Source organism: Staurois parvus, unplaced genomic scaffold (assembly GCF_062004578.1).
Source record: "Staurois parvus isolate SC_StPar_1 unplaced genomic scaffold, SC_StPar_1.0 ptg000716l, whole genome shotgun sequence".
NCBI lineage: Eukaryota > Metazoa > Chordata > Amphibia > Anura > Ranidae > Staurois > Staurois parvus.
Window position 1 is genome coordinate 2,334,916 of NW_028318512.1, and position 23,915 is coordinate 2,358,830.

Consider the following 23,915-nt stretch of genomic DNA (forward strand, 5'->3'; position numbering starts at 1 on the left):
CACTGTAATATTTTGGGGGTCTAGCCAGCCTTGTTTTTGTAAAAACAAGCAGTTTTTATTTCTCAAAAACAAAACAAAAAAAACAGTTTATCTTCATCACACTCCATAAACTCTGGTACAAAACAAAGCTTCAGCTCATCACCAGCATAAACTTGTTCCACAACAGGGTTTAAAGCCCCTGCCTGTTCCAGGGTTCCAGAAAAGGTCACAATAGCCCAGCAGCATCTTAGCAATCAAACAGCCCACAGCTCTCTCTAACAACTATCCTGTTCCATACAACACTTCATGGACACCTGCTGGCTGCTTTCAAACCTGTCCCCCAAGTGGGTTAACCTGTTCAAATCCAAGGTACCTGTAGCAGGGTTGGAGTCTCTTTCCCACTCAAGATCTTTCCAAGCCTCTGGAATCGGGGAACCATATCAGGATTTAATAATCCTGGGAAAACTGCTAATGAGATTTCCCTCTTTAATGGACCAAACTAGAACCCCTCACCCTGCACAGTGAGAATCCCTGAGTGCTCAAAACTGCTTCTTTCACTGTTCCCCTTAAAGAGACCACGACACAAACAATGGTGACACATATCTACCATCCATGACCTAACCCTGGCATCCTGTACAATATAGATCGTTCACATTAAGCTGATCACTGTTAAGTGTATAATATATGTGTATCTGTATGTATGTGTATGTATCAATTATTAAATTCTGTTTTTTGTCTCGAGTTTTCCTTTCTGTTTGTATATCCCTGTTAGGTGGGAAAAGATGAGAAAAGGCTAAAAGATGTCATAACAAGCAATCAATCCATAAGGCAAATGCACAGTATTCAGCCAGCTCCTTAACTGTCCAGAGACAGCATTTAATGGTAATTGCTTACATGCCCTTTCGGTGTTTCTCCTGCAATTCTATCCAGTGAATCCACCAAGCACGATTCAGGGCTTGACCTCTTGTTCTACTATTGACTTGTGCTGCATTGAGGGGAACAATGATGCTAATCGTCAGGGGCCAATCAGTTTGGTTACTTTCTACTCTTTATGAAAAAATAAAAATAAGGCCCAAACACTGGTCTACAAACAGCTCTTGTGCTCTCCTTTCATCTTATACATAGTGTATGTCTATTCACTGCCAGCAGCCAAGTAGAAAAGAACAAACGGTTACCAGGCAACCAGCATTGATTGAACATAGAAAAACAACGTGAATGATTTCTATATTGCATACACACACATACCACTATGGAAAGGGGGAAGGTGGGGGAGGGTGCTCATCCTTTTCTCTTCTTATTAATTTTCCATATTACCCACTTTCCACTATGTGAGACAATTTGTACAGAAGTTCTCCAGACATTTACCCCCTTGGGGTGAGAATGAGCCTGTATGCTGCATATTACATAAATAATAGTATCCTGCCTGTTTATGTATGTATCATTCATGCAATGTAATAGTTGTGCTGCCAGCCATGTCCCACATCAACAGAGCTGAATGTAGGAGATTGAAACAGTTAGAAAAGGAAATGGAGCTTGTAGTGTCCTCACTTGGCTCTTGGTTGCTTTGGGGATAATATGTAGGAAAGATAAATATAGTGAATGTGGAGCAAGATATTCCCCACCATGTTTTCCTTTTATTTCCCAGATGTCAGTAAGTAGTAGGATGTGGCATCATGACAGTAGCAAGACTGTCCCTCTGCCCTCCATCAATGTGTAGTAGGACTGCCCCCTCCGCCCTCCATCAATGTGTAATAGGACAGCCCCCTCTACCCTCCATTAATGTAAAGTAGAACTGTCTCAACTACCCTCCATCAATGTGTAGTAGGATAGTCCCTTCCACCCTCCATCAATGTGTAGTAGGACTGCCCCCCCTAACCTTCATCAATGTGTAGTAGGATTGCCCCCTCTACCCTCCATCAATGTGTAGTAGGACAGTCCCCTCTGCCCTTCATCAATTTGTAGTAGGACTGCCCCCTCTACCCTCCATCAATGTGTAGTAGGACAGCCCCTCTGCCCTTCATCAATATGTAGTAGGACTGCCCCCTCTACCCTCCATCAATATGTAGTAGGACTGCCCCCTCTACCCTTCATCAATGTGTAGTAGGACTGCCCCCTCTACCCTCCATCAATATGTAGTAGGACTGCCCCCTCTACCCTTCATCAATGTGTAGTAGGACTGTCCTGTCTACCCTCCATCAATGTGTAGTAGGACTGCCCCCTCTACCCTCCCTCAATGTGTAGTAGGACTGTTCTGTCTACCCTCCATCAATGTGTAGTAGGACTGTCCCCTCCGCCCTCCATCAATGCATAGAAAGACTGCCCCCTCTATCCTCCATTAATGTGTAGTAGGACCATCCCCTCTGCCCTTCATCAATGCATAGTAGGACCGCCCCCTTTACCCTCCATCAATTTTTAGTAGGACCATCCCCTCTTCTCTCCATCAATGTGTAGTAGGACTGTCCCCTCTGCCCTCCACCAGTGCGTAGTAGGACTGTCCCCTCTGCCCTCCACCAGTGTGTAGTAGGACTGTCCCCTCTGCCCTCCACCAGTGTGTAGTAGGACTGTCCCCTCTGCCCTCCACCAGTGTGTAGTAGGACTGTCCCCTCTGCCCTCCACCAGTGTGTAGTAGGACTGTCCTTTCTACCCTCCATCAATGTGCAGTAGGACTATCCTCTCTGCCCTCTATCATGTGTATTAGGATTGTCCTCTCTACCGTCTATTGGTGTGTAGTAGGACTGTCCCTTCTACCCTCCATCAGTCTGTGAAAGGACACTCCCCTCTACCCTCTATTGGTGTGCAGTAGGACTATCGCCTCTATCAGTGTATAGTAAGGCTGTCCCCTTAGCACTATGTTAGGCATCATTTACACTTGTGTGGCCCTCTAAAAAGTGACCTGTATTGGACCACTCTCTAAGAGGGCACTTAACTGGCAATGTGGAGGCACCACCTTAGCACCTGTTTTAACTTTTCAAACTCCACAACAGCAGGCTGCATCTGCATGAGTTGCACATGGTTGCAGGGCACCCCCATTCTTTTGAATGGGTTGTGTTCGTCGGTGGTATTGCCCGCTGAATGCAATAAAGGGGATATATTTTGCCATGCCATGATGCAAAGCATCACAGTCGTGGCATAGGTACAACCCCCTCTGCTGCCCTTGCAGCATAAGGGGGAGCAGTTGGGGGGTGGTAAAAAACAAAGCTCAACCAAGCATTTTTATCGACCCCAACCGCAAGAGTAAACTAAGCTTTGGTGTATAGTAGGATTGTCCCTTTATACTCACTGTGTAGTAGGATCATCCACTCAGCCCTAGGAAAGAGATTGTAGTGCATTGAAAACTTGCAGTGTAATTTTTCTAGTTAGCCATGGTATCACCCTAAATCCAAACTTCTACTCTATAGAATATAAAATGCAAAACATTTTGTTGGATGCCTGCACAGGTTAGGTCTTCAATTATTCTGAGTATGTCCAGCTCCATTTTCCCTGATATGGTTGAGTGGTACAAAACCTTTGTACCTTGTACATATTGCACCACACCCTTCTCCCTATGTAAAGGAAGACCTCCTGAACCCTCAGACACCATTATTTAGTTTATTTCAGTAGAGTATATTTTGTAAAGTTTTGTATATTTTAAAGAATTATCCAACTGAAAGCTCACCGCAGGACGTGGTTTCATCAGATCTATCTCCACAGTCATCCTCCTGATCACACTGCCATGATTTGGAAATACAGCGGCCGTTGGCGCAGGAAAATTGGTGAGGCTGACAGGTCCTGGCTGAAAGGCATAGACAGAATGGAATTATGGTTATGTGAAGACCACTTTAATAAACATTGAGGAAATTAATGACAAAAAAACAAGCAATTCTGATGAAAATGAGGTTAGCATTTTATTTGACCCCTCGCCGCCGGCACCTCCCAGCCCTTTATGGTGTTTGAGATGCTGGGAGGCCGGGTTTATGGTCATGTGACCGCCATGATTGGCATTCACAGCTGTCACCTGATCGGAAAGCTCCCGATTGGAAGTAGCGATCGGGGCCGTTCCATGAGTTGCCAGTAAATGTCCCCTTAGCAAGCAGGCCCCTGTTAGTTTACATTGAGTTTTTCATATATGTGGCCTCTCTGCGTCAAGGCCCAGCCGCCAAGAGGCGTACTGTCAGTGGCAAGGAGCTAACAAAGGGTTTGACAATCCTTGGCAAAATATGCTAACCGTAACTACTATAAATGATATTTAATTTTCCAAAGCACAGTACATACTTACTAAAGGCAAATAGGCTGTTAATGCACTTTTCCCCCGGAGCTTAGTGAATGAGGTGAAATTTCCCAATAACCAATCATATACAATAGAAAAAAAAAAAAACAACATTTTCGAAAGTCAGCATCGTGCCACCTAAACTCTTGGGAAAATTCCCTTGCAAAGTGCAATTTCCTTTGAAAAGTGATCAGTCTATTTCTCTGTTCTGTTTCTCTCTATAAATTAATAAATAGAATTTATTAAGAAGGAACAAAAATCAACGTTGCACCATAAAAATCGCATTTATTAAAAATAATACTAATATTGTTTTAATGTTTTTTTTTCATATGAACACTCCTGCAGCCACTTTGCAGTTAGTTCCTGCCTACATGCACACCAACAACTTCTGTGTGTAATTTTTGAAGACAAATTTTCTAATGGAGACAAGCGTGGACCATGCCGGAACAACTCTTGCATCAGTGGGGCTGCATTAGGATGGACAGAGACTTTTTTCTTTTTTTCCCTTTTAGCCAGATTCCTGCATTCACATAAGCAAAGAAATCTCCTCTGAGACATTGGGGGAGATTTACTAAAGCTGCAGCACTCAGAATCTGATGCAGCTGTGCATAGTATCCAATCAGCTTCTAAATTCAGCTTGTTTAATTAAGAATTGACAATAAAACTATTGTCATTTAACATTCCAACCTTCTGGCTTTAAGAAATACTTAAAAAAAAATAAAAAAGAAAGGAAACTGTAGTCAGTTGTAACTGTTTTTGCAGATCAAGCAGAGGAAAAAAATATGGAATCACTCAATACAGAGGAAAATATTATGGAATCATGAAAACAAAAAATCACTCCAGTACACCACTAGTAGTTTGTTGCGCAAACTCTGGCTTTTAGAACAGCTTGAATCCTCTGAGGCATGGATTTAACTATTGACAAACAGTATTCTTCATCAATCCGGCTCCAACTTTCTCTTATTGCAATTTCCAGATCAGCTTTGCAGGTTGGAGACTTGTCATGGACCATTTCTTTCATTTCCACCATAGATTTTCAGTTGGGTTGAGGTCCGCACTATTTGCAGGTCATGCCATTAACATTATTTGTCTTTCTTGAAGGAAAGTTTTCACGGCTTTTGCCCTATGGCAAGATGCATTCTCATCCTGAAAAATGACATCATCATCATCAAACATCCTTTCCACTGATGGAATAAGAAAAGTGCCCAAAATCTCAGTATCAACTTGTGCATTTATTGAAGATTTAACCACTTCAAGTCCGCACACTTTCACCCACTTCCTCTCCAGGCCAATTTTCAGCTTTCAGCACTATCACACTTTACATGACAATTGCGCGGTCATGCAACATTGTACCCATATAAATTTTTTAAGAGACAGATAAAGCTTTATTTTGGTGGTATTTATTCACCACTGGGATTTTTTTTTTTTGCTATATAAATAAAAAAGTCCCAAAATTTTGAAAAAAAGTGTTTTTCTTATAAAATTTTCCAAATAAATAATATTTCATCATAAATCTTGGCCAATATTTATTCAGTCATCTTTTTAGTAAAAAAAAAATAACCCAAATTAGTTTATAACCAAACGTTATAATTTAAAAATTTTTTTTTTACATTTTTACTTTATTTTTTTATTATTTATGTTTTTTTTTTTTACATACTGTCACCCTTGCAGTACACCATGGTGACACTGTACTACTTGTGGGGGGTGTCGATTTTTTTTTTTTTTTACACTTATTGCTTTTACACCCATAAAGGCTGTAAAATCATTTTTCCTTCTCTCTGACTGCATTCTTGCAGCCATTGAGAAATACTGTGTGAGCTGTGATTGGTCACAGCTTGTCACATGGTACAAGACTGTTGCGAATAGCCTTGTACCATGTGACCTCTATGATCATTCACAGATTTCATACGTAGTAAGCAATGATGTCAGAAGTGACATCTTGCTTACTACTCTTCATGTGATCACTGATTGGCCAATCAGTGATCACATGATCGGGACCTCGTACAGAGGTCCCATACAACGATCGGTGTTCCACTGTGTCTGGAGGACACTGCGGGCACCGGATCGCAGTTCTGCACGCTTCCAGGGAGTGCGCACGGTCCAAAATGGCGGGTACTGTTTATGAGCGGCAACCTGCCCTGGACTGCCACAGTCCGGCCGTTTTTATGCAGCAGCCCGACGGCAAGTGGTTAATTACTGTCATCTCCCCGGCGCCTTTACCTGACATGCAACCCCATATCATCAATGATTGTGGAAATTTGCATGTTTTCTTCAGGCAGTCGTCTTTATACATTTCATTGGAACATCACCAAACAAAAGTTCCAGCATCATCACCCTGCCCAATGCAGATTTGTGATTCATCACTGAATATTACTTTCATCCCGTCATCCACAGTCCATGATTGCTTTTCTTTAGCCCGCTGTAATCTTGTTTTTTTCTGTTCAGGTGGTAATGATGGCTTTCGGTCACAGACATTGATTCCGGTTTCTGCCCATTTGTTCCTCATTTGTTTTGTTGTACATTTTCTACATTCAAGGCATATTGCTTTTAGTTTTCTATGCTGGCGCTTTGATGTCTTCCTTGGTCTACCAGTACGCTTCCCTTTTACAACCTTCCCATTTGAATTGTACTTGGTCCAGATTTTAGACACAGCTGACTGGGAACACCCCACATCTTTTGCAACATTCCGTGATGATCTACCTCCTTTGTTTCCACTGACATCTCTGGTGTTGGAGCCATGATTCACATCAATCAGCTTGATGCAACAGCTCACCAAGGTGTGCAAGCACTCTTTTACTGCAGACTAATTATTAGCAGATGTTTGCTTTAGAACTGCAAAGTACTTGGTGATTCCATAATATTTTCCTCACAATTGAGTAATTCCATCCTTTTTTTCTTCTGCTTGCAAAAACAGTTGCAATTGACAACAGATTTCTTTTTTTTTAATTTTTTTAAGTGTTTCTTAAAGCCAGAAGGTTGGAATGTTAAATGAAAATAGGTTTGAGGTATATCGGTGATAGATTTTTTTTTCTACACAATTAACCGCATGCCGCCCAGCCACTGTACATATACGGCGGCAGGGCGGCACTCACAGGCAAAACCACGTTTTAAAACGTGTGTTTTGTAAACAAATAGGGGGCGCGCGCGAGGCGCGCTGCTGCCCTATTTGTCCTGTGGATCACTGCCGCAGATGTCAGTTGCCGGGTCACAGCCGCTCATTAGCGGCTATGTCCCGGCGATCGGCGGTAAACGGTGACAGAGAGCACAGCTGCAGTAGCTGTGCTGTCTGTAACCTCTCTGTCAGCTCGAGGATGAGCTGATCGAGAAAGAATAGTTTCACTTTCTCGATCAGCCTTGTCCCGCCCAGTACACACCCCCGTCCCCTAGTAAAACACTCCCCTCACTCCTATAACCCTTCCCTGCTAAATAAAGTTAACCCCTTCCTCCCCATTGCCATTAGTACAGTGTCAGTTTTTTTTTTTTGCACTGATCACTGTATTAGTGTTTTTGGGGATGTCAGTGACCCCAAGTCAGTACCCCCCAATGTCAGAATGTCCGCCGCAGTCCCGCCATAAGTCGCTGGTTGCTGCCATAAGTCCCTGATCGCCGCCATAATTCGCTGATCGCCGCCATTATTAGTATAAAAAAAACCCTAAAAATCCCAGTATCTTTCCCGCCATTTGTAAACGCTATAACTTTCACATAAACCAATTAATTTACACTTATTGGGGGTTTTTTCTAGCAAAGACATGTCGCAGAATGCATTTTGGCAGAAATTTATGACTAAATTTGATTTTTGCATTTTTTTACTGGACATGTTTTATAGCAAAAAGTCCAAAATATTGTTTTTTTTCCTCAAAATTGTCACTTTTTTTTATAGCGCAAAAAATAAAAACTGCACAGGCGATCAAATACCACCAAAAGAAAGCTCAATTTGTGGGGAAAAAAGGATGTAAATTTCATTTATGTACCATATTGCATGACCGCGCAATTGTCCGTTACACTAGCGCAGCGCTGTATAGCAGAAAAATGGTGTAAATTGCAGTATCTATACCATAGTTTGTAGACGCTATAACTTCCACACAAAGCAATCAATATACACTTATTGGGATTTTTTTACCAAAAACATGGAGCAGAATACATTTTGGCCTAAATTTATAACCAACTTTGAGTTTACTATATATTTTTTATAGCTGAAAATAAAAAATATTGTTTTTCTTCAAAATGTTTGGCGTTTTTTTGTTTATAGCGTGAAAAATAAAAAGCGCACAGGTGATCAAATTACACAGAAAGAAAGCTCTATTTATGTGAAAAAAGGACGTAAATTTCGTTTGGGTGCAGCATTGCATGACCGCGCAATTATCAGTTGAATTAGTGCAGCGCCAAGTAGCAAAAAGAGGCCTGGTCATTAAGGGGGGTAAATCCTCAGGAGCTCAAGTGGTTAAACAATTGAATGAACATTTTCCAAGAGTAGTAATTCCATACTTTTTGCCAGAGGTTGTATAAAGACAATACAGCAACAATACATATTCGAAACAAAAGGATTAGGAGGGCCCTGATCCTAGGAGCTTACAATCTAATAGATTAAAATGGAACTTCATTCTCTCAATCAGCATTAACTATTTTGAATCCTTATGCTGCTAGCATTAGTAAAAATATATGAAAGTATATCATATTTACTTGTTTTAAAGTGTTACTAAACCCTTTCTTTTTAAATCACACTAAAAACTTGTTTGCCAATGCACAGGGGTACCATTAAAGTGTTTCTAACCCTACAACAGTAAAATCAATCTGTATATGCAGTAAAAGCATGCTTATTATACTCACTGTGGATCCTAAAAGGTTAACCCTCTGCATTGAGTAAAAGAGCAGTTTGATCCTGTCTTCTCTGATCCTCCCCTTCTTCTACTGTCCCCAATATAACTCCTAATAGAACAGAGGCTTGAAGGCAAGCTGCACATGCTCAGGTTGGTATGTACTGCTAGAGAGTTTTTTTTTCTTTGGGACCAATCAGCACTGTCCAGACAGAGGGTCAGGGGTTATGCAGCCTCATAAGACAGTCAGAGGAGAATGAAAACTCCTCCTACAAGTTTTAACCAGTGCTCAACAGGACAATGATAGAAGTCACAAGACTGCTATATACTGCTAATGAGAAAAGATATTTAGCAGTTATATTTACATTAGTTGAATTTCCATGTTCTGTGTACTGTGGGAGACCAGATATAGGGAATGCAGGGTCCTGGGTATCGTAACACTTTAAACATTTTTAAAATTTCTCCAGTTACTTTCAGCTTTCAAGGCTTAGGCAAATTATATCATACATCCCAGAAGTCTTCAGTAGGGGAGGAGGGGTTTCTCAGCCAAGCACACCCTCCTGCCTGCATGCCTGAGTTAAGATGGACTCCAAGAAGTAAACACTACATGAACCATCTGCCCTTACTCAAGATGGCCACAGATAGAAATGCTAGGGAGGCTTTTTGTCAAAGTGACTTCTCAACAAAATAAAGCACAGAGACATGGATGGATGGGGGCGTTTGCTTTGAATATTAAAAATGAATTAAATAGTGTTTTCAGTTTGTGGTGCTCAGATACAGTTTAGTTTCACTTTAGGATAATAAGTAGAAATAAGCACTTTCCCTTTAAACAAATAATTCAATAAAGCCGTGTGAGAGAGATGCCAATTAAGTATTTATATAACATATGCCATTTTCTATCGCTTTATTTCTTCAAACTGTAGCTCTTATTTGTAGCACTTTGTGCAAGCTGTTGTACGCTTTCTTTGTGAATTATGCCATTTTTTCCTGTCAGTTTCTCTGCAAACTCCAGCAGTTATTAAATTACTCTTAGCATTACTGTTATAAGTATTTTGTGATGTGTTGTGACACACAATTCATCAAGAATTCTAATTGCTTTGGTCTCTTCATATATTTAATATTCTTACAGCAATTTACTTACAAACCGAAAAACGCCACAAATTAGCCTGTGTGGGCATTGGCCAAAAAATAAATAAATTATATATATATACATATCTCCTCAATAATAAGGCTGTTTTCACACAAATCCATTTTTCTTCCTCTTTTGCGTTACAAAAAGAGGAAGGAAACCACGTGATCCTGTATTCCTATGGAAATCCTGCTTGCTGCATTTTTGGTGCAGGTTTGGTGCGGTAAAAAAAACACACCAAAAATGCACATCAATTGAAAAGATGGCAAAAACACACCTATGTCTTTGTTGCGTTTTTTGAGTCACGTCTTGTAAAAAAACGCACCTCAAATGCTGTAAAAACGTGTTAAAAATGAATCAGTGTTGGGCTCGGTTCACATGTGGTGAACGGGTGGTGCTGCTGCGGGACTTGCACAAATAAGCAGTCGCAAACACCCACACAGAGAAATGTGGAACCTGCGGGCGGATGCTGTTTTTTTTAATAACACGCCACCAGCACTGGAAATCGCAACCGTACTGGGAACCTCGGTTTCTGATTTAAAAAATAGTGGAGGGACTTCTTTCCTGCATGTCTTGTGCAAGGCAGCCCATTCAAACAAATGAGCACTCATGCCCACGCAAATGTAGGCCTGCATGATCGCAGAGGTGTGAACCTAGGTTAAAAGTAGCTTTAGCCCTGGTTCTCACCACTGTAATTTCATGTGCAACATATGATTTCCAAATCGCACTTGAAGTTGCATCCAGGTGTGAACCTAGCCTAAAAGTATCCTAAAGGTGGGAATACACGATTAGAAAATCGACCGATCGGTCATCTGACGACAGAGAGGCGTTCGTTTGTTGGTCGAAATCGTGGCCTACATTAACCAATCTAAAAAAATAGTTTGTTGGGCAATACGTAGTGTTGACGTCTTCCATACAAGTGGAAGTGATGAGGTGTGCGTGTAGCCTTGTAGTCATGCCCTTCCGGCCAGAATGAGCGATATACACAACAATTACCAGCAATGAGTATAATGTAGTTTATTACATGACCTATATATTGTACATAAATAGAGATACATAAAATATAATAGGCAGAATTCTGGTTTCATTATCTCATTAGGCCAATGCACTTTTAACATTCAGATTTTTCGTTCATGTTTACAAAGATTCCTTGGACATAAATATCCAGGTCATCTTCTGTTTCCGCTCATACGTGATAGCGCTTGATAGATTTCTTTCGTACGACTGTCATACCACCGCACAGAAAATCGGGCATTCGTATGCGAAACAACATTTTTCACTGTTGTTCAACCGGATTTTTTCATTCACAATATCGCTATCGGTTAAAACATCCTGCTCATCAACAAAATGAAAATCATTCGATCAGTGGTCCCGCAAAATTTTTCGGACTATTTTCTTATCGTGTGCATGGGGCATTAGTCTATGCCCTGGTTCACACCAGTGCAATTTCAGTTATGATGTGATTTACAATCTGCACCTAAATCTGTATCTAATGTATTTCTATGGCACGGTCTTAGTAGGTGCGATTTTAAATAGCACAATTTAAAACATAGTTCCTGCATTACTTTTTCACCACTTCAGAGCGATTTAACTCTCAAAGACTATAAGGTAAATGGCACTGAAATTGCACCTGTGTCTATATCTGCGCTACTTTGACATCACGCTTTAAATGGGACCAAATCACACCACTTTGAAATAGCATTCGGTTTGAACCAGGATGTCAAAGTGCAATGGCACAGCTAGATCACAGATTCTGGTTAAAAATCATAAACAAGACTACTATTGTACAAAAAAAAGGTCATATTATCCAAGATCTGTGTCTTTAACCTTTAAAAATTAAATTTTTTGTTACGTTTCCACAGAAAAAATACATTGTTCCATGGAGAGATTATGAATCTGAATCTCTGGTAATTATGTACATGTCCAGGACCACGGGGAGTTCTGATGATCTTATCAAATGACAGTCTTGACAAACAAGTTGATTTATTTTTTGCCTCTAAAGAATAATTCATCCAAAGTAGAAGAATAAATGTCCGAGCCAGGTTGCTCCACAGGCCAGAATGTATTTTGAATTCTTGTATATTGAACACTTTTTGTCTCTCAACTATCCCTCACTCCATCTTTTGTCTGTAAAGGAGAATGTGAAAATGAAGGGACAGGGAGATCATCTTTCTCAGTAGAGGGGGCCTCAAATGCAGTACCTGGGTACATAATAAACAGAGTATGGAATGCTACAGAAAATAATTAAAGGCTGTGGACATACTACAGGAGATAATCAAAGACTTGAGACATACTACAAGAGATAGTCAGAAACTTTGGACATACTATGGGATATATTCAAAGACTTTGGAATCACTAATGGGGATGGTCAAAGACTTTAGACATACTACAGGAGATTGTCAAAGACTTTGGACATACTAAAGGAGATGGTCAAAGACTTTGGACATACTACAGGAGATGGTCAAAGACTATGGATACTGCAGGAGATGGTCAAAGACTTTGGACATACTACAGGAGATGGTCAAAGACTTTGGAATCACTAATGGAGATGGTCAAAGACTTTAGACATACTACAGGAGATGGTCAAAGACTTTGGACATACTACAGGAGATGGTCAAAGACTATGGATACTGCAGGAGATGGTCAAAGACTTTGGACATACTACAGGAGATGGTCAAAGACTTTGGAATCACTAATGGAGATGGTCAAAGACTTTAGACATACTACAGGAGATTGTCAAAGACTTTGGACATACTACAGGAGATGGTCAAAGACTTTGGACATACTACATGAGATGGTCAAAGACTATGGATACTGCAGGAGATGGTCAAAGACTTTGGACATACTACAGGAGATGGTCAAAGACTTTGGACATACTACAGGAGATGGTCAAAGACTTTGGACATACTACAGGAAATTATTTATTATTTATTTATTTCAGGTACTTATATAGCACTGTCCATTTACGCAGCTCTTTACATACATATATAGTACATTCACATCAGTCCCTAACCCTCAAGGGGTGGGAAATCTAAGGTCCCTAACTTACATTCATACATACACATACTAGGACCAATTTAGACAGGATCCAATTAACCTACCAGCATGTCTTTGGAGTGTGGGAGGAAACCAGAGTACCCAGAGGAAACCCACACAGGCACAGGGAGAACATGCAAACTCCAGGCAGGAGGTTCCGTGGTTGGGATTTGAACCAACAACCCTAGTACTGCCAGGCGGAAGTGCTAACCATTTAGCCACTGTGCTGCCCATGATGGTCAAAGACTTTTGAAATACTACAGTAGATGGTCAAAGACTTCTGTATGGACATACTACAGGAGATGGTCAAAGACTATGGATACTGCAGGAGATGGTCAAAGACTTTAGACATATTACAGGAAATGGTCAGAATCTGGATACACACTACAGGAGATAGTCAAGGAAGCCTGGGTACATACTATAGGGAATGGCTAGAGACTGCGGGCATTCTACAGGACATGGTTCAAGACTTTGGAAATACTACAGGAGAGAGATGATGGTCAGAGTTTGGGTACATAATACAGGAGATGTTCATAAACATATTACAAGAGACAGTCAGAGATATAGAACAAACTACAGGAGATAGTCTGGGACTAGGGACACACTATGTAACGTAGTCAGAGACTGTGGACATACTAATGAAGATGGTCAGATACTAGGAAAATACTACAAGATATGGTCAGTGACTTGGAACTAAGTACAGGAGAAGTCCAGAGTCTGTGGACATACTACAGGAGACATATTAAAGGAATAGTTGAAGAATGGGGACATTCTTCAGGAGACAGTCAAAGATTGGAGACATGTTAAATGAGACTGCTAGAGATTACTGTCATTACAGTTCCTTTACAAGCAATGCTCATACATTGGTGCTCCCTACATCCCCTCTAAAAGTTTTTAATGCAACATTTAAAATGGATATTTGCAAGTTCCATTCAATGTATCCAACCACAATGACCACAAATAAAACACTCACCTCCACATAAAAGCTAAAACAGCCTAGAGCCTAAACCAATAACTGTATTTTAAGACTGTAGCTACAACATCACATTTAAATAGTCCTTAGGAATTATTTGTATTGCATACTATACCATATTTGGTCCAGCTTGGCATATTGTAAAGATGGCCATACACTATGCAATCCCATTGTACAATCTCATTTAGATGTATTAAAACTATATGATAGTGTATCCAAACGGTTAGACCCCTGTGCTAAATAGTTGATTGTAGATGTAAAAGTGATTGTACAATCAGGATGTATAGTGTATGGTGAGCTTAAGTGTGCACATCCCATACCTGCTGGACTGCTTTTTATGTCTGCACAGAACAAAAGGGTCGTTTGCTTGGCACAGTTTATAGAATGACATTTAATTGTTTCAAGGCATTCTTTGATTGGAAGTTGCAATGGTGACACCCCCACCCCATCACCTCACTCTCTCCAATCAGAGAACACCTTGTATTCACTGAAAAAAAAAATACAGGGCATTCTATAAATGATGGTAGCACCAAGCAAGTGACCCCGTGGTCAAGGTATAGAAAGCCACTAGCATAGAACTTGACCAGGACCTGGAAGATTGTGAGTATCACTCTAGCAGCATTGTCCAGCTTCTTCTGAGGTCCATCAGTTATGGAGATATGCATACTTGCCAAGCTGGACCAATGTAAGTGTGCACTACAAATACTTTGTGGGGTACAGTTTTAAGGCTACTTTCACACTGCACCATTGAAAAAACACATATACGTTGTTGGCACATTTTTGCCATGTTTCCAGGGCATTTCGCACCTGTGAAAAAAGGACATGTGACATGGGTGTGTTTTTTATGTGTTTTTGATGCGTTTCCCACTCATTTCAATGGAGCTGTGCATTTTTTTTACAGCACCAAACATGCAGCAAAAATGCAGCATGCAGGACTTTTACAAATGCTACTGACCCCAAACTGACTAGTGTGAAGAGCTCCATTAATGGTCATGCATTTTTTCTCACTTTTCTTAAGGCAAAAACGGAAGAAAAACTGATCATTGTGAAAAGCCCTAGCAGAAACAATACCATTACTGGTAACGGCAATGATTACAAATAGAACACCACAATTACTTTCCAAACATTTCCTTGAAAAGGCTAATTACTATTGCCGTTTAGATGTCAATCATTCAAGTTTTCTGGAGGACACAGCTGGAGAAAAAAATATCTCATAATACATAATAATTCATCTGAACCATTGTTGTGCTTTCCAAACACCCCAGGGTCCACCTAGTCATTAATTTTACTTATCAAGAAGAAAAAGTTATGTTGTACGTACAAAACCTCTGTTCTTAAAGAATATGTAAACCCAACATTTCATAATCCTGGTATGCTCCTGCTGTGCCATATACTTGTATGAAAAAATATCCTGATCTCTTTGTATTGCTTCCTTTGTGTGTAATCCCTGGTGTTCTTGCCAGTCCCTCTGATTTCCTGATAAAAACGGACCACACCAGGCATGAGAACACAGCATGGTCAGTTTTCTAGTTGTGCTGGGAACTCAGCATGCACTCTTCCAATGATCAGACCTGTCTTGACACATGATCCCCCCGCACAGTCATTCACTGGGAAGGTCTGTGTGCTGCTGTTTCTCCTCCCCCAGCTCTTACAGCTGAGAACAAAGGCTATGTGATTGCTTTTTTACATCTATACACAAATATTTTGCTTTTCATTTCTATTTTCTAATTTAAACTGAATGGGTTGTTTTGCAAGGTGAGGGTTTACACGTGTGTCAAAAGTAACCACACTTGTGGAAAAAATAAAATATGATGAAGAAGCTGCTAGCACGCTATGAGATATTCTTTACAGACTAAGATAATAGACAATGTGCTGCACTATGAAAGGTACATATTAATAGAAATACACATTATATAATACAAATTAAGTATCAATGATTTATTGAAATACAAATGACCAAAAAAGTGCAAAGTCCCAATAAACGTCTTTTGTGAAATTGTTCAACATATGACACTTCTTCACAGTGTTTCGCCACCAAGCTGAGACTTAAAATCTGCTTAAAACGGTAGTAAACCGCATCCAAAAAGAAAAAAAAAAGAAAAGAAAAAAGCACCTCCTGCAAGGTAAAGGCATAATGTGCTAGTATGCATTGCTTACTAGTACATTATGAAGGACTTACCTTGCATTGAAGCCCTCCAGTGGAGCTCTGTCATGACTCCCCGGGGCATCCATCTTCACCCGGTCATTACTTCGGGTTCGTGAGCTCTGGCCGGCTGACTGGCCAAGCCGAGATGAGTCTCGGGCTATGGCACAGTGCGCCGGATTACAGACGGGGGTAATATCTCCTAAAAGTGAACCGTTTAGGAGATATCAATTTTACCTACAAGTATGATTTATTGTAAGCTTACCTGTAGGTAAAATTATTAAAGAAGCGTTTACTACCACTTTAAGCAGATCCAATGACTCTCCAACCATAAGAGTCCAAATGTATATCTGTACATAATCCATATGGATCACCAACGCGGTTTGTGTCAGGGCAGGAGCGATGGAATGGGCAGGCAGGCCTATGGTAAGGTCACGCAGCAACTGACGACAGCCACTACCCACAGACTAGAGTCCCTCAGGGCGCAGAGTCTAAGCCCCAGGCTGCCCTTCACCAGGGCCCCTGATGGTGGGGATGGACTTGACGCAGCCTGAGACCAGATTGCGGCCCCCGAGTAACCCCAGCTGCGGTAACGACTGCCGCCAATGGCATACAGCTGGTGGGAGCTAGATGGGAAAACGTGTAGCGTGGTCAGACAGGCTGGGTCTATAACAACGGAGCAGACAGTACAAGACGATAGGCAAAGAATACTCAGGTCACGGGCCGGGTTCAGCAACGGGAGGTCAGGTAAAGGATTAAAGCAGACAATAGTCTTGTCCAAGCCGAGTCGGTTACCAGGAGAGCAATGAGAACAGAACAAGAGCTTGCTGCAAGGAAACATACAGGACACGAATGCAAGGAGCAAGTGCAGACAACAGGCTTAAATGTGATCAACCACACCCTTCTGGAAGAGGAGCCGCAGAGGCCTGAAAGCATAAAAGGCTCCCACCATGCTTTGCAGAAACCTAAGATGGATGCCAGAACATGGAGCAGCACAACCTCTGAGGAAAGGTAGGACCTTGACAGTTTGTCATAGATGACGCCTTTTTATGTACCTTTAATACGGCAGCATATAGTGTATCTATTATCTGAAGATTTACATATACTTTAACCCCTTGACGTCAACCGTACGCAAATATGCAGCCTGTCGATGGCTGGGCCTTGACGCCAAGCAGCCGCATATTTGCGTACCATTTGAAAACATATGTGTGCTGAGAATGCGCACCCTGCGCACTCCCAGCACATTTGTCGGTGTCTCGCGGAAAGGTCCCGATCTCCGCTTGTGATCGGAACCTTTTCCGATCATGTGACCACCATGACAGCGAATCATGCTAGTCACATGACCCAAAACCCTGCCCCGCCTCCTGGCATCTGAAATCCCTTAAAGGGCTGGGAGACGCCGGCGTGAAAAGGTTAAACAATGTCAAAAAAATTCACAAGCATATAAGTGATCGCTTAATTTTATTAAAAGCTTTCTAGTCTGAATGGCAGTGTGAAATACAGTTTTTGGAAATTGATATTGGTTGATTCACTTATTTTAACTTTATTTATTTTGATATAAATAGTAGCAATTGGATGCACATATTTATTGTGAGCATTTTTAGGTGAAGCGCGGCACATTTTGGTAAATAGTGAAATACTGTTAGGCTTGGTTCCCACCATACAAATGTGACCAAGCATGGGTGCATCTGCGCGTCACATGTAGGGCAGCCCATTCACTTTAATGGATTGCCCTACACCTGATAAAAGCAAAAAACAGAAGTTTCTGACCCCTTTCCAAATCACATTGCACTGAACTGTATGATGTTGCGTTACCCTTCAGTTTGGCACTCGTGAAAACACAAACATTAGCAGATGCATGGGGGCACCATTAAAAATTAAAGGAACCGCTGCACGTTTCTGTGTGTGTCGGGAAAGCACAACATTTTTTGGAGATTCCCAAACTGCAGTGGATGCGGCTACACCTTTGATGGTTCAATCAATACTTTTTGAAAGAAAGAGATATTCATGTGGAGCTCCCTTGGATTAGTGGCTTTAAAATGTCAGGCAGAAGATGAGCTTCTTGAACCAGCACCGTGGACATCTGCAATGTGTGTAAGGGGAGGAGGTTGGGAGAGGTCCTGCATATTTGGGATTATTATTCTTTAGTTACTTTTAAAGCCTGGTTCCAGCCATTAGTGACTCTATTGAGGACATTTTCCATACTTTCTATGGATGCAGCTACACTATTTATGGTTCCATCAAGAGTTTTTGAAAGAAAGAGATATTGAAGTGTGGCTCCCTTGGATTAGTGTTTTTAAAGAACAGTATTATAATATTGTGGTGTGGTGGCTGCTTTGTTTTTTTTTCCAGCGTTTATTTCTTTTAATTTGGTAATTCTGACAATAACCTGTTCTGGGTGACAAAGTTTACTCACTGTACTGTATCTATGGAGGAGAAGCCTTGTCACCCTAGGCTGCTGTCCTGATTTGGACTACAAACATTACCCGAGTCCTATCTCGATCCAGTGCTGTGCCCATCTGCTCGCTCTCTCCTCACAGGACACAGAGGCAGCAGCGGGAGCCATCGGCTTCTTCTGCTTTAAATCAAATCCTGTAACGAGGGAGCAGGGTCTGGGCCAAGTCACGCTGCGTGTGTCTATGGACACACATAGCCCAGCACTGGAACAAGCCCACACATCTACCCTCAGTGTGAGCAGTTTTCTATATTGGCACAAGCATAAGAGAAAGAGCCTAGAGAGCCGGCAGTAAACCCCAGAAGAGGAGGTTCACAGCCACTACCAATACCATGAAGAAAAATAAAACCTTTACAATCACTAATGTCCAACCTTGGTGTCAACTATGGCTTTGTCCATAATTATAGTACTGTGAGTTCGCACAGCCACCCAGGGATAGGAATTGTATTATTCAGCAGATTACCAGATGAAAATAAAGGGAAAAAAGCCTGAAAACAAATTGCAGGCATTGCATCTAAGCACCAATAAGCTGCAATATATTAATTTTATATTTTGGGTTAAGATGCGCTTTATAGGCCTGAATAATGACAGCGAATGGGCATTAGAAATCCAGCTAACAATTTCTCGACAAGTGTAAATGTTGGGTGAGTCTGATTCAGCCGTTCATGAACAGACCCCACTGTGATTTGCCTTGTCTGACATCTACCTAATAAACAAGGTTTATACCTTTGTCATCCATAACCTTCTACACGGCAAACCAATCATCTGGTAAGTACACTATGGGGAACCATTTTACCAGTCAATTGGTCAATTATTAATCATGATGGAAGGTGAAACACATTTTGCTTTTTACTTTAATTGTCAATTTATAGCCATTCATGCCCCATTATTAATATTATTTTTACTTTTTATTTTTTTAACACAGATGCTTGAAGCACCATGAGCTGAAACCTTTGGTGGTCCAAGGCTTGGAGCTGTAATTTACTGGAGGTCATAAAAACAAATGGCTTTGCCTGAGCCGTGGTGAGGGCTCCCTGTCTGTATGAACATCAACAAACTTTTGCAAAATTCATCTTTGAGCCATGTAGTGTAAAAATGTCCCACTAATGGGGGTTTATGAGCTTTTCTACATCTAATTGCTTGCTCAGTACAAATTGCAGCTCTTTTGGCATGTTTTATCTTCGGTGATAGAAAAGCGCTAGGTAATTAATTTCCCGCAAAAGATAACAACAATTAACCCCTGCCTCGTGGACCTCATATAGCAGAATCAGCTTGTGTCAACGGAATGAAGCCAACGTTTTTTTCTCTGAATCAGGGGCTCTTATTCTATCAATCTCTGAGGGCCCCATTGCTGAGATGAAACCAGTGTCTCGATGGGTAAGTCATTTTAAATTATGGGTTGATCTGTACAAAAGATTTAATAAAATATAAACGTATGAATGTTTCAGGAACTTATAGAAATGGAAGATATTTTAAATGAAAGTATATAAAAAAGCCTGATGACTAAAATCTCATATAAGCTTATAATATTAAAGTCATTCCAAAAGTCTGCAGCTTTCATTAACATTTCCAAGGGCAAGTAATTCCAAATGATGGGCTGGTCTGTACAAAAGTTTTGATAATATATAAATATAAAAATGTTTCAGGAATGTATAAGAACCAAAAGATATTTAAAATGAAAGCTTATGTAAAAAAACAAAACCCAAACATATATATATATATATATATATATATATATATATATATATATATATATATCCCAATTGCTAAAATCTCATAAAAGCTTAAGATGTGAAAGTCATTTTAAAAAATCTGCAGCTTTCAGTACAATTAACTTAATTTTAGTGAATGCGGAGCTCTACAAACTATGCATTCATGTTGGTTCCATTCCTCAATGAGCGTACAATCTAAGGGACCTAATAAAGTTGAAAGGATGCACTGGAGGGGAGGGCCTCTCATGTGGTCCTGAACATATGTCCCATAAACAGGCCAAGACACTTGGGCAGCTTACCAAGAGTGGAGTGAACTCTGGGGAAAATATAATGATGGAAAATGCCCAGATTGTTCTTGTGTCAATCCAAGGAGCAATCTGGGCATGCTCCAAAATGCGTTACCGCCCCTTCTGGTGTGACGTTACTTCCGGTTTGTTATTCATGCTGGTCCTGGAAGTCACCCCCTGGCTGGCTCATGGAGCCTGGACTGTTGATCGGCTAATAGGAGCAGGGACACCGCTGTTGCTGCCACAGACGGAGGACACGCACCTAGCAGTTTTAAGGCTCCATTCCAACACGTTTGTGAGTGGTTTTTTTATTATTATTATTTTTGTTTTAAATAATAAAAATCTTGGCAAATGTACTTAGAGGCACTTTTTCTTTCATTATAAATATCATTGACCCATCTTACCTGTGTACATACACACACTAGCGCCAATTTAGACAGGAGCCGATTAACCAACCAGTATGTCTTTGGAGAGTAAAATATGTAAAACATGCAAACTCCATGCAAGTAGTGTCCTGGTTGACATTCAAAGTGAAGTGGGATTCAGAAATGCTAGGCAGTAAAAAAAAAATGAAATTAACAATTTACTAACATCTACTTGTTCAGATACGTGTTGTACAGGCTGCTCGCTTTGCAAGGGTAGTTGTGCCTTGCATGGGAATTTTCCCCAAAGATTAGTAAATGGGGTGAAGTTTTACTTTGCAAAGAATACCTGATCAAATGCAACAAAAAAGAAAAAACAGCATTTTTGCTTGCACATGATTGGATACTGGAAGTCAGTGGAGCTTCAGTGCTGGGGATAATTCCCTTGCAAGGTGCAGCCTTTCTTGTAAAGTGAACAATCTACTTGCCTTTAGTAAATCAATCCCACAGAATTCTAGTAAACAAAATATCTTTCAGTTAGGGTTTACGTCTACTTTAACCACTTCCTGACTGCCCTATAGCAGAATACTGCTACAGGGCGTCACGGGTGTGCAAAATCACGTATACATATGTGATTTTATATTTCTGGGTAGGGGTTTCGCTCGCTAGCCCTACCTGTGCTGCCATTCGCGGCTGCAGCTGTCAATCACCGGGTCACCAGGTAATTACCCACCAGCGCCTGGTGATTACTGAGCATCACCAATAGGGAGGAAGACTGTTTTGTTTACTAACAGTCTTCCTCCCTGTCAGCTCGAGGACACTGCTGTGGATGGCTGTGCACAGCACAGCCATCCACAGCAGTGTGCTTACAGTGAAGCACAACCCCCTGCCCCCTAGTAAAACACTCCCTACACATAGTTAACCCTTTGATCGCCTCTCATATTAACCCCTTCCTGCCCAGTGACATTAGTACAGTGTCAGTGCTTTTCACTGTATTGGTGTCACTGGGGATGTCAGTGACACGAAGTCAGTCAGTCCCCCCAGTGTCAGAATGCCCGACGCAGCCCCAGTAAAAGTCGCTGATCGCCGCCATTACTAGTAGAAAAAAAAATCCTCCAAAAATACTGCCATTTGTAAACGCTATAACTTTTATGTAAACCAATTAATTTACACTTATTGGGGTTTGTTTTAGCAAACACATGTTGAAAAATACATTTTGGCATAAATTTATGACAAAATTAGATTTTTAACATTTTTTTACTGGACATGTTTTGTAGCAAAAAGTCCAATGTATTGTTTTTTTATCAAAATTGTTGGTCTTTTTTTTTTAAAGCGCAAAAAATAAAAAACACACAGGTGGTCAAATACCACCAAAAGAAAAAAATTGGGGGAAAAAAAGCACGTAAATTTCATTTGGGTGCAGTGTTGCATGACCGCGCAATTGTCAGTTAAAGTAACGCAACTCTGTAACTCAAAAAATGGCCTGGTCAGGAAGGCGGGTAAATCCTCAGGAGGGTAAGTGGTTAAACAACCAGATGATTTTTACATGATATAAAAGCATCACTCGGTCTCTCTCCATCTCTGCCTCTCCTTTTCTATCCCCTTCTGTCTCTGTCTGTGTTTATCTGTTGACATTATGTTCCCTGGTGCTGTACAAAGTACACTTCACCATTCAGGTCAATGTTTGTTCCTGTGCAGCTTGAAATCTGATGTTCCATTCACAAACTTCTTGACTTGAACAAAGGCTAAAGGGGAACAATGAGCAATTATATACCATTTCTTAATGCTTAAAATGGGAAAAAAAGCCTAACTGTAACTAATGTTAAAATGTTCTCTCCCTCATCCTCCTACCTATCCTTTCTACCCTCTATGCGTGTACTTACCAATTTTTAATCCAGTAGAGTCATGTGATCCCATAGTTCTGACTCCACTGCACCAGTGAGCGGCTGCTGCAGGGGAGAGGAGAGAGTGTCGACAACTGCTGGGCCATGGGTGTCCATGAGTGACTTCACAGCTTACGGAATTCACAGCAGTTGACAATCGTTTCTTTGCACAGAGCTGCAGGATCACATGACTGGACAGCAGCAGATTGAAAATAGGTAGGTTTGCAGATCTTCTTTATACAGGTTAGGCATGACAGGTAGAATGAGGGAACATTTTAAGAATAGTTGCACGTAGGGTTTCCTTACATTTTAAGTTTCTTTATTATTTTTTTGTTTACCACAGAACAGATGGTACTTACATTGAGAAGTGTCACTGGTGTTGGTGGCTAGTCTGTTCAATGAAATCTTCATTTTTGCTAATACCCAACAGCTGTCATCTCCCAGTGATGGAGGGTTAATATGAGCTTTGGATCTGTCATATGCACTCATCAGAAGTGATGACTATAGCCACCATTTCGTCCCCCTTTCTCCTCCATTCATTGAAGCTGTACTATCACTTCCTTCAATGAATGTACGATGGGTAGATGAAAGAAAGGTCAACCATCTACATTCATAGAACACTTTTAATTGTGGAAAGTGATAGTGAAGGGATGGGCATAGTCAAAACTCTTAATGAGTGCCCGTGACAGGTCCAGTGGCTCATATTAACACCCACGCCAAACACAGCAGCCACCAGCACAAGGGACATTTCTCATTCATTGTAGGTACCATTCCTTGTGCTGATTAAAAAAAAAAAAATAACAAAACTTAAAGTGGTTGTAAAGGCTCAATGTTTTTTATCTTCATGGATTCTATGCATGAAGGTAAAAAACCTTCTGTGTGCAGCAGGCCCCCCA

General features: G+C 40.9%; 1 protein-coding gene across 1 annotated transcript in view; it reads right to left on the reverse strand.

Moving 5' to 3' along the window:
- The window catches only part of LRP1B (LDL receptor related protein 1B), a 2,076,109-nt gene that overhangs the window by 956,685 nt on the left and 1,095,509 nt on the right, over positions 1 to 23,915 (reverse strand). The window contains exon 18 of the mRNA XM_089653623.1: positions 3,635 to 3,751. Within this exon, the coding sequence (XP_089509749.1) occupies positions 3,635 to 3,751 (117 nt within the window). The remainder of the gene's footprint in view (positions 1 to 3,634; positions 3,752 to 23,915) is intronic.